Source organism: Eumetopias jubatus, unplaced genomic scaffold (assembly GCF_037043125.1).
Source record: "Eumetopias jubatus isolate StellerSeaLion01/CBP00866 unplaced genomic scaffold, mEumJub1_p1.0 scaffold_11, whole genome shotgun sequence".
NCBI lineage: Eukaryota > Metazoa > Chordata > Mammalia > Carnivora > Otariidae > Eumetopias > Eumetopias jubatus.
Genome location: NW_028274817.1, coordinates 61,152,936 through 61,166,708, shown reverse-complemented (window position 1 = coordinate 61,166,708; position 13,773 = coordinate 61,152,936). Strand labels below are relative to the sequence as shown.

Below are 13,773 nucleotides of genomic sequence, written 5' to 3'. Positions count from 1 at the left end.
TTACACCTTAAAGAACTTGAGAAAAAGTAACAAATGATGCCTAAGCCACACATTAGAAGAGAAATAATTAAGATTAGAGAAGAGATCAATGAATTAGAAACCAGAAACACAGTAGATCAGGTCAATGAAACTAGAAGCTGGTTCCTTGAAAGAATTAATAAGATCGATAAACCACTGGCAAGATATTTCCAAAAGAAAAGAGAAATAACCCAAATTAATAAAATTATGAATGAAAGAGGACCAATCACAACTAACACAAAGGAAATAGAAACAATTATTAGAAATTATTATCAACAACTCTAGGCCAATAAATTAAGCAACGTGGAAGAAATGGATGCCTTCTGGAAACCTATAAACTGCCAAGACTGAAACAGGAAGAAATCTACAGCCTGAATAGGCCAATAACCAGTAATGAGATTGAAGAGGTGATCAAAAACCTCCCAAAAAACAAGAGTCCAGGGCCTGATGGATTCCCTGGGGAATTCTACCGAATATTCAAAAAAGAAATAATACCTATTCTACTGAAGCTGTTTCAAAAAATAGAAACAGAAGGAAAGCACCCAGACCCATTCTATGAGGCCAGCATTACCTTAATCCCCAAACCAGGCAAAGACTCCATCAAAAGAGATAACTTCAAACCGATATGCCTGACGAATATGGATTCCAAAATCCTCAACAAAATCCTAGATAATAGGATCCAACAATACATTAAAAGGATCATCCACCACGACTAAGTGGATTTTTTCCCTGGGTTGCAAAGGTGGTTCAACATTCACAAATCTATGAATGTGATAAAACACATAAATAAAAGGAGGGAAAAGAACAATTCGGTCTACTTAATTGGTGCAGAAAAAGCATTTGACAAAATACAGCATCCTTTCCTGATTAAAATTCTTCAGAGTATTGGGATAGAAGGAACACTCCTCAAGTTCATAAAATCCATCTATGAAAAACCCAGAGTGAATATCATCCTCAATGGGGAAAAGATGAATGCCTTTCCCTTAAGATCAGGAACACAACAAGGATGCCCAGTCTTGCCGATATTGTTTAACATAGTACTAACATTCCTAGAAACAGCAATCAGACAACAGAAAGAAATAAAAGGTATTCAAATTGGCAAAGAAGAAGTCAAACTCTCTCTCTTCGCAGATGACATGATACTTTATGTGGATAACACAAAAGACTCCACTCCCAAATTACTAGGACTCATACAACAATTCACTAATGTGGCAGGATATAAACTCAATGCACAGAAATCAGATGCTTTCTTACACACTAAGAATGCCACTGTAGAAAGAGAAATTAAAGAAACGATTCCATTACAATAGCACCAAAAACCATAAGATACCTTGAATAAACCTAACCAAAGAAGTAAAGGATCTATACTCAAGGAACTACAGAATACTCATGAATGAAATTAAAGAAGACAAAAAAAGATGGAAAGACATTCCTGGCTCATGATTAGAAGAATAAACATTGCTAAAATGTCTAAGCTACCCAGAGCAATGTACACCTTCAATGCCATCCCGATCAAAATTACAATGACACTTTTCAAAGTGCTTGAATAAACAATCCTAAAATGTGTATGGAATCGGAAAAGACCCCGAATCACCAAGGAAATGTTGAAAAAGAAAAACAAAGCTAGGGGTATCACCTTCCCTGATTTCAAGCTATATTACAAAACTGTGATCACCAAGACAGCATGGTACTGGCACAAAAAACAGACATATAGACCAATGGAACAGAATAGAGAACCCAGATATGGACCCTCAACTCTATGTCAAATAATCTTCGACAAAGCAAGAAAAACATATGCAATGGAAAAAAAAAAGACAGTCTCTTCAATAAATGGTGCTGGGAAAATTGGACAGCCACATGCAGAAGAATGAAACTCGACCATTCTCTAACACCATACACAAAGATAAACGCAAAATGGATGAAAGACCTCAATGTGAGACAGGAATCCATCAAAATCCTAGAGAACATAGGCAGTAACCTCTTGGACATCAGCCACAGCAATTTCTTTCAAGAGACATCTCCAAAGGCTAGTGAAGGAAAAGCAAAAACGAACTTTTGGGACTTCATCAAGATGAAAACCTTCTGCACAGCAAAGGAAATAATAAACACAACAAAGAAGCAACCCACAGAATGGGAGAAGATATTTGCAAAGGACACTACAGATAAAGGGCTGATATCTAAGATCTATAAAGAACTTCTCAAACTCATCACCCAAAAAACAAACACTCTAGTCAAAAAATGATCAGAAGACATGAACAGACACTTCTCCAAAGAAGACATACAAATGGCTAACAGACACATGAAAAAATGTTCACAATCATTAGCCATCAGGGAAATTCAAATCAAAACCCTATTGAGGGCGCCTGGGTGGCTCAGTTGGTTGAGTGACTGCCTTCGGCTCAGGACATGATCCTGGAGTCCTGATATCGAGTCCCGCATCGGGCTCCCCGCTCAGCAGGGAGTCTGCTTTTCCCCCTGATCCTCTTCGCTCTTGTGCTCTCGACCTTTCATTCTCTCTCTTTCAAATAAATAAATAAAATCTTTAAAAAAAACACATTGAGATACCACCTTACACCAGTTAGAATGGCAAAATTGACAAGGCAAGAAACAACAAATGTTGGAGAGGTTGTGGAGAAAGGGGAACCTTCTTACACTGTTTGTGGGAATGCAAGTAGGTACAGCCACTTTGGGAAACAATGTGGAGGTTCCTCAAGAAATTAAAAAATAGAGCTACCTTATGACCCAACAATTGCACACCTGGGTATTTACACCAAAGACACAGATGTAGTGAAAACAAGGGCCATATGCACCCCAATGTTCATAGCAGCAATGTCTGCAATAGCCAAACTGTGGAAAGAGCCAAGATGCCCTTCACCAGATGAATGGATAAAGAAGATGTGGTCCATATATACAATGGAATATTACTCAACCATCAGAAAAGATGAAGACCCAACACTCGCATCAACATGGATGGGACTGGAGGAGATTATGCTAAGTGAAATAAGTCAAGCAGAAAAATTCAATTATCATATGGTTTCACTTATTTGTGGAACATAAGGAATAGCATGGAGTACAGTAGGAGAAGGAAGGGAAAAATGAAGGAGGGGAAATCGGAGGGGGAGACGAACCATGAAAGACTATGGACTCTGAAAAACAAACTGAGGGTTCTATACGGGAGAGGGGTGGGAGGATGGGTTAGCCTGGTGTTGGGTATTAAAAAGGGCACATTCTGCATGGAGCACTGGGTGTTATATGCAAACAATGAATCATGGAACACTACAACAAAAACTAATAATGTAATGTATGGTGATTAACATAACATAATAATAATTAATTAATTAACTAACTAAAATAAGAAACAAGAAAGGTTTCAAATACACAACCTAACCCTACACCTAAAGGAGCTTGAGAGAAAACAGTAAATAATGCCTAAACCCAGCAGGAGAAGGGAAATAATAAAAATCAGAACAGAAATCAATGAAATAGAAACCAAAAGAACAGTAGAACAGATCAATGAAACAAGGAGCTGGTTCTTTGAAAGAATTAACAAGATTGATAAGCCCCTAGCCAGACTTATCAAAAAGAAAAGAGAAATGACCCAAATAAATAAAATCATGAATGAAAGAGGAGAGATCACAACCAACACCAAAAATACAACAATTATAAGAACATATTATGAACAACTACATGCAAGCAAATTTGATAATCTGGAAGAAATGGATCCATTCCTAGAGATGTATTAACTACCAAAACTGAACAAGGAAGAAAATAGAAAACCTGAACAGACCTATAACCAGAAAGGAAATTGAAGCAGTCATCAAAAATCTCCCAACAAACAAAAGCCCAGGGCCAGATGGCTTCCCAGGGGAATTCTACCAAACATTTAAAGAAGAATTAATACTTATTCTTCTGAAACTGCTCCAAAAAATAGAAATGGAAGAAAAACTTCCAAACTCGTTATTGAGGCCAGCATTACCTTGATCCCCAAACCAGACAAAGAACCCATCAAAAAGGAGAATTACAGACCAATATCCTTGATGAACATGGATGCAAAAATTCTCACCAAAATACTAGCCAATAGGATCCAACAGTACATTAAAAGGATTATTCACCACGACCAAGTGGAATTTATCCCTGGGTTGCAAGTTTGGTTCAACATCCGCAAATCAATCACCGTGATACAATGTATTAACAAAAGAAATAACAAGAACCATATGATCCTCTCAATAGATGCAGAAAAAGCATTTGACAAAGTACAGCATCCTTTCTTGATCAAAACTGTTCAGAGTATAGGGATAGAGGGTACATACTTCAATATCATAAAAGCCATCTCTGAAAAACCCACAGCAAATATCATTCTCAATGGGGAAAAATGGAGAGCTTTCCCCCTAAGGTCAGGAACACAGCAAGGATGTCCACTATCACCACTGCTATTCAACATAGTATTAGAAGTCCTGGCCACAGCAATCAGAAAACAAAAAGAAATAAAAGGCATTCAAATTGGCAAAGAAGAAGTCAAACTCTCACTGTTTGAAGATGATATGATACTTTATGTGGAAACCCAAAAGAATCCACCCCAAAACTGCTAGAACTCATACAGGAATTCAGTAAAGTGGCAGGATATAAAATCATTGCACAGAAATCAGTGGCATTCCTATACACCAACAACAAGACAGAAGAAAGAGAAATTAAGGAGCACATCCCATTTATAACTGCACCCAAAACCATAAGATACCTAGGAATAAATCTAACCAAAGAGGCAAAGAATCTGTACTCAGAAAACTATAAAATACTCATGAAAGAAATTGAGGAAGACACAAAGAAATGGAAAAACTTTCCATGCTCATGAATTGGAAGAACAATATTGTGAAGATGTCAATGCTACCTAGAACAATCCACACATTCAATGCAATCCCCATCAAAATACCATCCACTTTTTTCAAAGAAATGGAACAAAGAATCCTAAAGTTTGTCTGGAACCAGAAAAGACCCCAAATAGCCAGAGGAATGTTGAAAAAGAAAAGCAAAGCTGGCAGCATCACAATTCTATACTTCAAGCTCTATTACAAAGCTGTCATCATTAAGACAGTATGGTACTGGCACAAAAACAGACACATAGATCAGTGGAACAGAATCGAGAGCCCAGAAAGGGACCCTCAACTCTCTGGTCAACTAATCTTCGACAAAGCAGGAAAGAATGTACAATGGCAAAAAGGCAGTCTCTTCAACAAATGGTGTTGGGAAAATTGGACAGCCACATGTAGAAGAATGAAACTGGACCAGTTCCTTACACCACACACAAAAATAGACTCAACATGGTTGAAAGTCCTAAATGTGAGACAGGAGTCCATCAAAATCCTAAAGGAGAACACAGGCAGCAACCTCTTTGACCTCAGCCGCAGCAACTTCTTCCTAGAAACATCACCAAAGGCAAGGGAAGCAAGGACAAAAATGAACTATTGGGACCTCATCAAGATAAAAATTTTTTGCACAGCAAAGGAAACAGTTAACAATACCAAAAGACAACCGACAAAATGGGAGAAGATATTTGCAAATGACATATCAGAATAAGGGCTAGTATCCAAAATTTATAAAGAACTTCTTAAACTCAACACCCAAAGAACAAATGTTGCAATCAAGAAATGGGCAGAAGACACGAACAGACATTTTTCCAAAGAAGACATCCAAATGGCCAACAGACACATGAAAAATTGCTCAACATCGCTCGGCATCAGGGAAATCCAAATCAAAACCTCAATGAGATACTGCCTCTCACGAGCCAGAATGGCTAAAATTAACAAGTCAGGAAAGGACAGATGTTGGCAGGGATGCAGAGAAAGGGGAACCCTCCTTCACTGTTGGTGGGAACGCAATCTGGTGCAGCCACTCTGGAAAACAGTATGGAGGTTCCTCAAAACGTTGAAAATAGAGCTACCATACTACAAAGCAATTTCACTACTGAGTATTTACCCCAAAGATACAAATGTAGGGATCTGAAGTGTTACGTGTACCCCGATGTTTATAGCAGCAATGTCCACAATAGCCAAAGTATGGAAAGAGCCAAGATGTCCATTGATAGATGAATAGATAAAGAAGATGTGGTATATAAAATGGAATATTATGATATTATGGAGCCATCAAAGAGAATGAAATCTTGCCACTTGCAGCGGCATGGATAGAACTGAAGGGTATTACGCTGAGCAAAATAAGTCAGTCAGAGAAAGACATGTATCATATGACCTCGCTGATATGAGGAATTCTTAATCTCAGGAAACAAACTGAGTGTTGCTGGAGTGGTGGGGGGTGGGAGGGATGGGGTGGCTGGGTGATAGGCATTGGGAAGGGTATGTGCTATGGTGAGCACTGTGAATTGTGCAAGACTGTTGAATCACAGACCTGTACCTCTGAAACTAATAATATATTATATGTTAAAAAAAAAGAAAAGAAAAATAATAAGAAGAAGATAGCAGGAAGGGAAAAATGCAAGGGTGGAAATCGGAGGAGGAGACGAACCATGAGAGACTATGGACTCTGAGAAACAAACTGAGGGTTCTAGAGGGGAAGGGGGGGTGGGGGGATAGGTTAGCCTGGTGATGGGTATTAAAGAGGGCATGTACTACATGTAGCACTGGGTGTTATATGCAAACAATGAATCATGGAACACTACATCAAAAACTCATGATGTACTGTATGGTAACGTAACATAATAAGAAAAGAGGAGAAAAAAAAAACTACTGATGTATTATATGGTGACTAATATAATAAAATAAAATTAAAAAAATAAAACAGAGATACAAAAAACACACACAGACACACAAAGATGTGTTTGTATGTGTTATTATTCAGCCATAAAGAAGAATGAAATCTTGCCTTTTACAAAGACAGGGACAGAGTTAGAGTATAATGCGAAGTGAAATACATCAGTCAGAGAAAGGCAAATACTATATGAGCTCACTCTTATGTGGAATTTAAGTAAGAAGATAGATGAACACATGGGTAAGGGGAAAAGAAAAAAAATGGGAAGGAAACAAGTCATAAGTGACTCTTAACGATAGAGAGAAAACAGGGTTGATGGAGGGAAGTGGGTGGGGAATGGGATAGATGGGTGATGGGTATTTAAGAAAGCACTTTTTGTAATGAGCATTGGGCATTGCATGTAAGTGATGAATCACTGAGTTCTACTCCAGAAACCAATGTTGCACTGGATGTTAACTAATTAAAATTTAAATGAAAAAATGAAATAGGAAAGAAAGAAAGAAAGAAAAAGAAAGAAAGAAAGAAAGAAAGAAGAAAGAAAGAAAGAAGAAAGAAAGAAAGAAAGAAAGAAAGAAAGAAAGAAAGAAAGAAAGAAAGAGAGAGAGAGAGAGAGAGAAAGAAAGAAAGAAAGAGAAAGAAAGAAAGCAAGAAAGATAGGATCCAGAAATTATGGTTTTTCAAGTTCCTCGGGATCCTTACAAAGTTCAGTAAAGGTTGAAAAGGACTGATTTAAGAGCAGAGGGCAGGTATTAGAATAGTAAAACTGTAAGTAGGGAGTTAAGATATTACTGCAATAGTACAGGCAAGAGTGATGAGGCCATGAACAAAGGTAAATAGCTGGAAAGCTAGAGAATTGTGGGGTAACTGGGATATTAAGACTAGCTCATGTAGGGTTTGGTAATTGATTGCATATGAGAGTGAGGGAGTGGGTGATATTATAGACGAATCCCAGCTTTTTGTCTTGGGGTTTGAGTGGATGGGGGTGCAATGCAACAAGATAGAAATCACAGGTAGAGTAATTTGGAAGAAGACTGCCATTTTATATCAACGGTGGGGGTAAAGAGACGAGTGACCTGAAGCTGTTATTCTTTAATATCATTTCCCAGACTTTTGTGTACAAAAAAAAAAAATTACCTGAGAAATCTGTTAAAATCCAAATTCCTATTCTCTCCCCAATTTCCATTTAGGAAAACTTAGAATGGGGCCCAGTGATATGCTTTTTTCTTTTCTTTTTTAAAATAGAGGCGCCTGGGTGGCTCACTCAGTTAAGCTTCCAACTGATTTCAGCTCAGGTCATGATCTCAGGGTTGTGAGATTGAGCCCCGTGTGAGGCTCCACACTTAGCATGGAGTCTGCTTGAGATACTCTCTCCCTCTGCCTCTGCCCATTGATGCTCCCTCTTTCTCTCTCCAAAAATAAATAAATAAAATCTTTAAATGGCCCCAGTACAGTATATAAACTCTTTAAAAGTGTACTGAGAAACATTTAAAAATAAAGCTGAAAGTTAATTGAAAATTGCACTAAAAGTCTATTTCATGCCTATAAATTGACAGCTACTAGTGACTTAAAAGAAAATTTGATCTTGATAGAAATTTAATAATTTTTTACACAGCTTTATAAAATGTTCACTCTGTAAAAAGGAAATAATTTTAATGCAAAATTGAAATTGTAAAAGCCCCCATGTTAGTGATTGCAAATTAATCTAGATATCAATTAACTTTAATGAAATACTTCTATTGTTATAATTAAAAGTAACCAATGTTTATGGAAGTATTTGCCAATCCATCTCAGTAAACATCTTTTGTATCATCACTGCACATTCATTCCATCTTCAGGAATTTCAGAATCTCTTTGTTTTCCTTTGCCTTGTGAAACATTTCAAAATCCTAAAAGGAATTAAAATTAACTTGTAATAACAAGTTAATTTTATTAACTTTTTAATATTAATTATTATTGTTAATTATTAATAATTAATAATGTTATTATTAATTGTAATAACAATGCTGATTATTTCCACTTATGAAATCATTAAGTTCAAGTGTCTAGTAAGTTTGCTAATCATCTTGTCTGGGCCTTTGCAAACATCTGCCAGCTAAGTTAGATAAAAAAAAAAAAATTCCCACTGGTATCAGTCATTTCATACTATAATGTATGATGAAAAATACTGTGTATCTCAAAACAGGCAGCATGATATATTTTCCTTTTATGATTTTTTTTCATAATGAAGTACACATTGCCTTATCTTCAGGACCATAATTAAGTTATTGTATAAATGAAGAACCCTGGCCCTCACAGCCCATAAATGTATTGTTTCCCCATGCATACGACCTTAAGACATGAAAATTAAAATAATAAAATAAAATAAAATAAATGGACATTACTCTTACTCCACAATATTCTTGACCGTTGAATATCTGAGGTGGTAGAGCCTTAGGGGTGGAAACTTTCATCCTCATTTCTTGAAGTACTTTCAAACTGACAGAAATATCTATTAACTCATACTTTATTTTGTAAATATCTAAAATTCTGGTAACTTCTTCCTGTCTCTGCTTCACCTAGATAGACAAAAATATAGAGAGATGGAATGATGTTAATCAACTGACCCTAATGGTTTATGTTTTGTTTTGCCCATTCATTATGCTATGGAAGAGGAATAGCTTTTAATGGTGTGATGTTTCTTTGAGGAGCAAAAATTAGGTAATTTTCTTATGATAAACACATACACACATATATAGTATATATGTAATATGTAAATATGTTTAATATGTATATGAAGAAATACAGTAAAGTATCAGTAGGAACTAAAAATCTCTAATGGGCTATAAATATTTGCCATATTGATTTCATACTGCACATGAAGTGGTATGAACATTCTGCTAACAGTTGAAGCACACTTTTCAACTCATCATTACATTAATTTATGCTAATATCTATGGTAGGAAATGGACATGATACCAGGTTTTTACATTTGAAGGAACATACTACATGTTCTAAACCATAATCAGAGACAAGGCCTAAGTACAGAGATAAAATCCACAGAATGAGAAAATAAAGTACTTCAGACAATTAAGATTTATAAATAATGTAAGTGAATAAAAGTCACCAGTTCTTCCTATATCCTCTTATAGGAACTGTAAGATTTGTATTATCTGCTAAAAGACTGTATATCCCCACATTGTCTTTTCCTCTGAAACACTACTGCTAAAGTAAAATTGTAATAATTGGTTATCTTTTAAGCATATTTTATAACTACAATTTTTTTGTTAATAACTATAAAATAAATCTTAAAATTTGAGTTTTCTACATTTTTCACATGACAATCTTAGGCAATTTTGTCACATAAAATATCTGATACTAGAATGAGAAAACATATGTGAAAGCAATTTGACAAGTACAAACCCCAGCTTATTCAAGTATGATTTCTGCAAAGGTGCATGGCAGAAAGCTTTTTGTTTGATGACTTAAAAATGTAATCCAGTCATGGGTGGAAAACCCTGTCTATTTGCAACTGATAGCTGAGAAGTTTCTGAAATTCCATTACGCAACATTTCTACTTTCTGAGGCTCATTAGTTTTTAAAATTGCGATGGTTCATGTGATTTGTCACATTTTTATAGTGTTTTTTCAAAACTTTCTCAGAGGAACCTCATTAAGAGAACAGTTACTTAGACCAGTGCTAGACTGAATGTGGTTCATAAGACCAGCAGCACCAACCTTATCCCACCCCAAAACTACAGAATCTGGGAGTGGCTCCCAGGAATGTTTTAACAAGCCCTCCAGATGAATTTCATGTTACAGTTTGAGAAAAACAGACCAAGAGTTGGGTGAGTCTTCTGCTGCATCCATTGTGGTCCTTGTTGATTCTAAATCATTCCCTCCTACAGACTCTTAGTACTATATCTGATACATAAATCACAATGTTAAAAAAATAGTCAAAAGGCCCATAATTTTCTTTTTAAAACTGCTTCTTGTTATTGTTGTTTCTTAGTATCTGGGTGAAATCCCTAATCTAATTGATAAAGCTTTCTGCAAAAGCAATGTACTCTTTCTAGGCTGAGATCAAATCTCATTCATTGCTCCCTGCATCTATCATGGTGTCTTGACACACAGAAGGAGTGTGATGAATGTTAACCATTTATAATCAATTCCAAATTCTTCGGTTTTCATGCTTCTCCAAAACTTTTGCAGAATGAGGTTCTTAGCCATATAATGGTCCTTCTATAGCTAAGCTGTCTAATGTGATAACCATTAGCCAGCCACATGAGACTATTGAGTACCTGAAGTGTGGCTAGTCCAAAATAAAATTCTCTGTAAGTACAATATGCATACTGGACTTTGAGGACTTAATAAGAAAATAATATATATAATCTCTTTTTAGATATTGATTATATGTTGCAGTGATAAAATTTTGTATATTTTGTGTTAAGTAAAGTATATTAAAATTAATCTCATCTTTTTTTAAGTCATTACTAGAAAATTTAAGATTACATATGTGGCTTACAATATATTGCTGTTGGAAACTACTGTTATACAATATTTCCTACAACGTGGTCAAAATAATTTATCTAAACTGTAATCTAAGACATGCCTGATCTATGCAAATACATGTTCTTCTTAGAAATTACCAGTTTGCTTTTTGGGGGCTACCAGTCTTCTCTGAGGATTTGGGCCATTTACTCACTGACATTTTCCCTCTCCTATCCCAAACAGTGTTATCTCTTCCATCTCCCATCCTAAACATCCTAAAAAACAGCGTTCTTTATCTCTTCCATTTGAAACACCTGCAAATGTATTAGAAATACTTAAGTTGGCTGAGCTCAGGACCCAGAAACCTCCCAGACCAACAAAACCGGTTAGTTCTTCTAGCACAACCTGGGTGAGGACAATAACCACATTTTCTGTTCTCCCCTGTACCCCGCATCCCTGAAAACCTGAGAGGAGGATGCTGAAGAATGAAAGGCAATATGGGGATGGTAACCTCTTAGCACAACCCTGAAGTCCCCGACTAGAGTGCCTTCACTCTAGTCTTTTTTGCCCTCTAAGGCCCTTTTCTTTTCACTCACCTCCCTGGACCCTGACACGCTGGTATAATAGACTTTAATGGAGCTCATTATTTCCACTACAAGGCTACTTTGGAGAAGTAACCCAGAATCAATCACTTCGCTACTGCTTCAGGCTGAGCTATGCAAAGTCCCAAAGCTGGGCCCTGCCCTTTTCCAAGACTGTTGCTAAGGGCCATCGGCCTGGGCACTCTGGATTGGCTGGGAAACTCGTGCCCTTGTGGCGCAGGAAGCCGCTGCCTGGTGACTGCCGGCCTGGGGGGAGGGGAAGAACTCTGGGGTGTTAAACTGTTAAGGCCTTTTCTCTCCTCATCTGCAAGGTGTAGGGGAGGACCGGATGGAAGAACTAATGGACTCCATATTCTTCCTGCTTCTCCCATCTCCCTGCTTGGGAATGGTGGTAAGCTTGAGCTTTTGTGTCTGGCAACAGCAGCTGAGAATGAGGGACTGAGGCACTGGGGAACAAAATGACCAAAATACAACGTGATGAGTAAAGAAACAGGTAAAGTAAAATTTGTATTGCCTAAGTTTGTAAGGACAGAGTAAATGGTGCCAGTGCTTACTTGGAGGGAAGGGACCACCAAAGCAACTTTGATGCGTTTTTTCTTAGCCCAGGGAAGTGCCTCCTTTCTCTCTCAGGTGCCCCTCACTTTTTGAGGACAACATGCTTTCTGTCTGGGAGTTGACATTTTGGTTTATGTGATAGTGGGTGCAATAGAGGCTAACTCTCCTAGCACTTCCTCCCTCCATCCCGTGTAAAAAGATGACCTCATGCTTTAATGTCCATTTCCTCTTCAATACATTTGTAGCTCGTTATTCTAGCCTTTATTTTGAAGTAGTTGAAGATAGCAATAATAATTACAAGATTTTTTGGATTTGTCAAAAATGAGCCCTGGAAATTGACAGTAAAGGACTAAAGAACCTCAGCACCAGTTTTTGTGCTAGGCAAATTTGGATTCCATGGTTCCACATCTAAATAATTGTGGATCTTTAGCAAGTTACTTCCTTCTGAATGCCATTTTCTCAATCATTAGAATGTGAATGGTGATGCCTTTCTGACAACATCATGGTGAGGATTAAATGAATTGAGTATGTAACAGTATTTGGCACATGATCTGATATGTCAGTAGTTGAGAAAATGATAATAATTATTATTGATGATAAGTGTCAGACAGCTTGCATGATGTTTAGGAACAAGCACATCAATATGAATAAGACAAAGCATTTACCTTCAAGTTACTCAGAGTGATATCTGATAAAGTGAGGTAAATGCAATGTAGAGAAATCTAAACCAGGCTAGCTGGGTCAAGGCAGGTATCCCTGAAGAAGTGAGAGCTAATCAGAAATCTGAAAGATGTGTAGTATGCCAGGAAATTGTAAGAATGGAGAAGTTTAGGTAGAAGGAACAGTCATGAAGCAATGTAGTAATTGGAACTTTGGGAGCAAGTTGGAGGAATAGAAACTGAGGAATAAAACAGGAAAAAAACACATAAACCTTCAGGTTTCATATCAGATTTTGACTTTTAGTCTTTCCAAGGCTGTTTCTTGTTTTATAAAAAAGAAATCATAACTTGGAGATTTACTGTGAAGATTAAATGAGTGCAGATGTTGCCTAAGAGCATCTTTCACTTATGAGATACTCAATAAATTATATCTTTTATTATTAACCCATGGATGATTAGATACCACTGAAGGATTTAGCTATTGGTGTGAAAGGTGGATCAATCTAACATGTCAAGTGGATTTGAAAGGGGCAAGATTGGGAGCAGCTGCAGCAATACAAAAATGAAAATGACAGTAGTGAAAGGCAAAGATATTTAGGACAGGAGACTGCTAGAGTTTGGATATAGGAGTGAGAGAGGCAAAGGAGATGGGGCATAACCAATGAAGGAGTCTAGGTTAGGGACAATTTGCAATTTCCATTTTCTTTTAATATTCGT

General features: G+C 36.9%; 1 protein-coding gene across 2 annotated transcripts; it reads right to left on the bottom strand.

Annotated features, from left to right (window-relative positions):
• Nucleotides 1-8,594: 8,594 nt before the first annotated feature.
• On the bottom strand, nt 8,595-11,884 carry LOC148163070 (SH3 domain-binding glutamic acid-rich-like protein 3). Of its 2 annotated transcripts, none has more exons than XM_088028980.1 (3): nt 11,837-11,884; nt 9,156-9,329; nt 8,595-8,660 (listed from the first exon to the last, which is right to left on the bottom strand). In XM_088028980.1, exons 1-3 carry the CDS (start codon nt 11,882-11,884, stop codon nt 8,595-8,597), a joined length of 288 nt encoding a protein of 95 aa, XP_087885106.1. The 2 variants fall into 2 exon arrangements, with proteins under 2 accessions (XP_087885106.1, XP_087885107.1); XM_088028981.1 differs by having other exon boundaries at nt 9,162-9,329.
• Between the last annotated feature and the right edge of the window lie 1,889 nt (nt 11,885-13,773).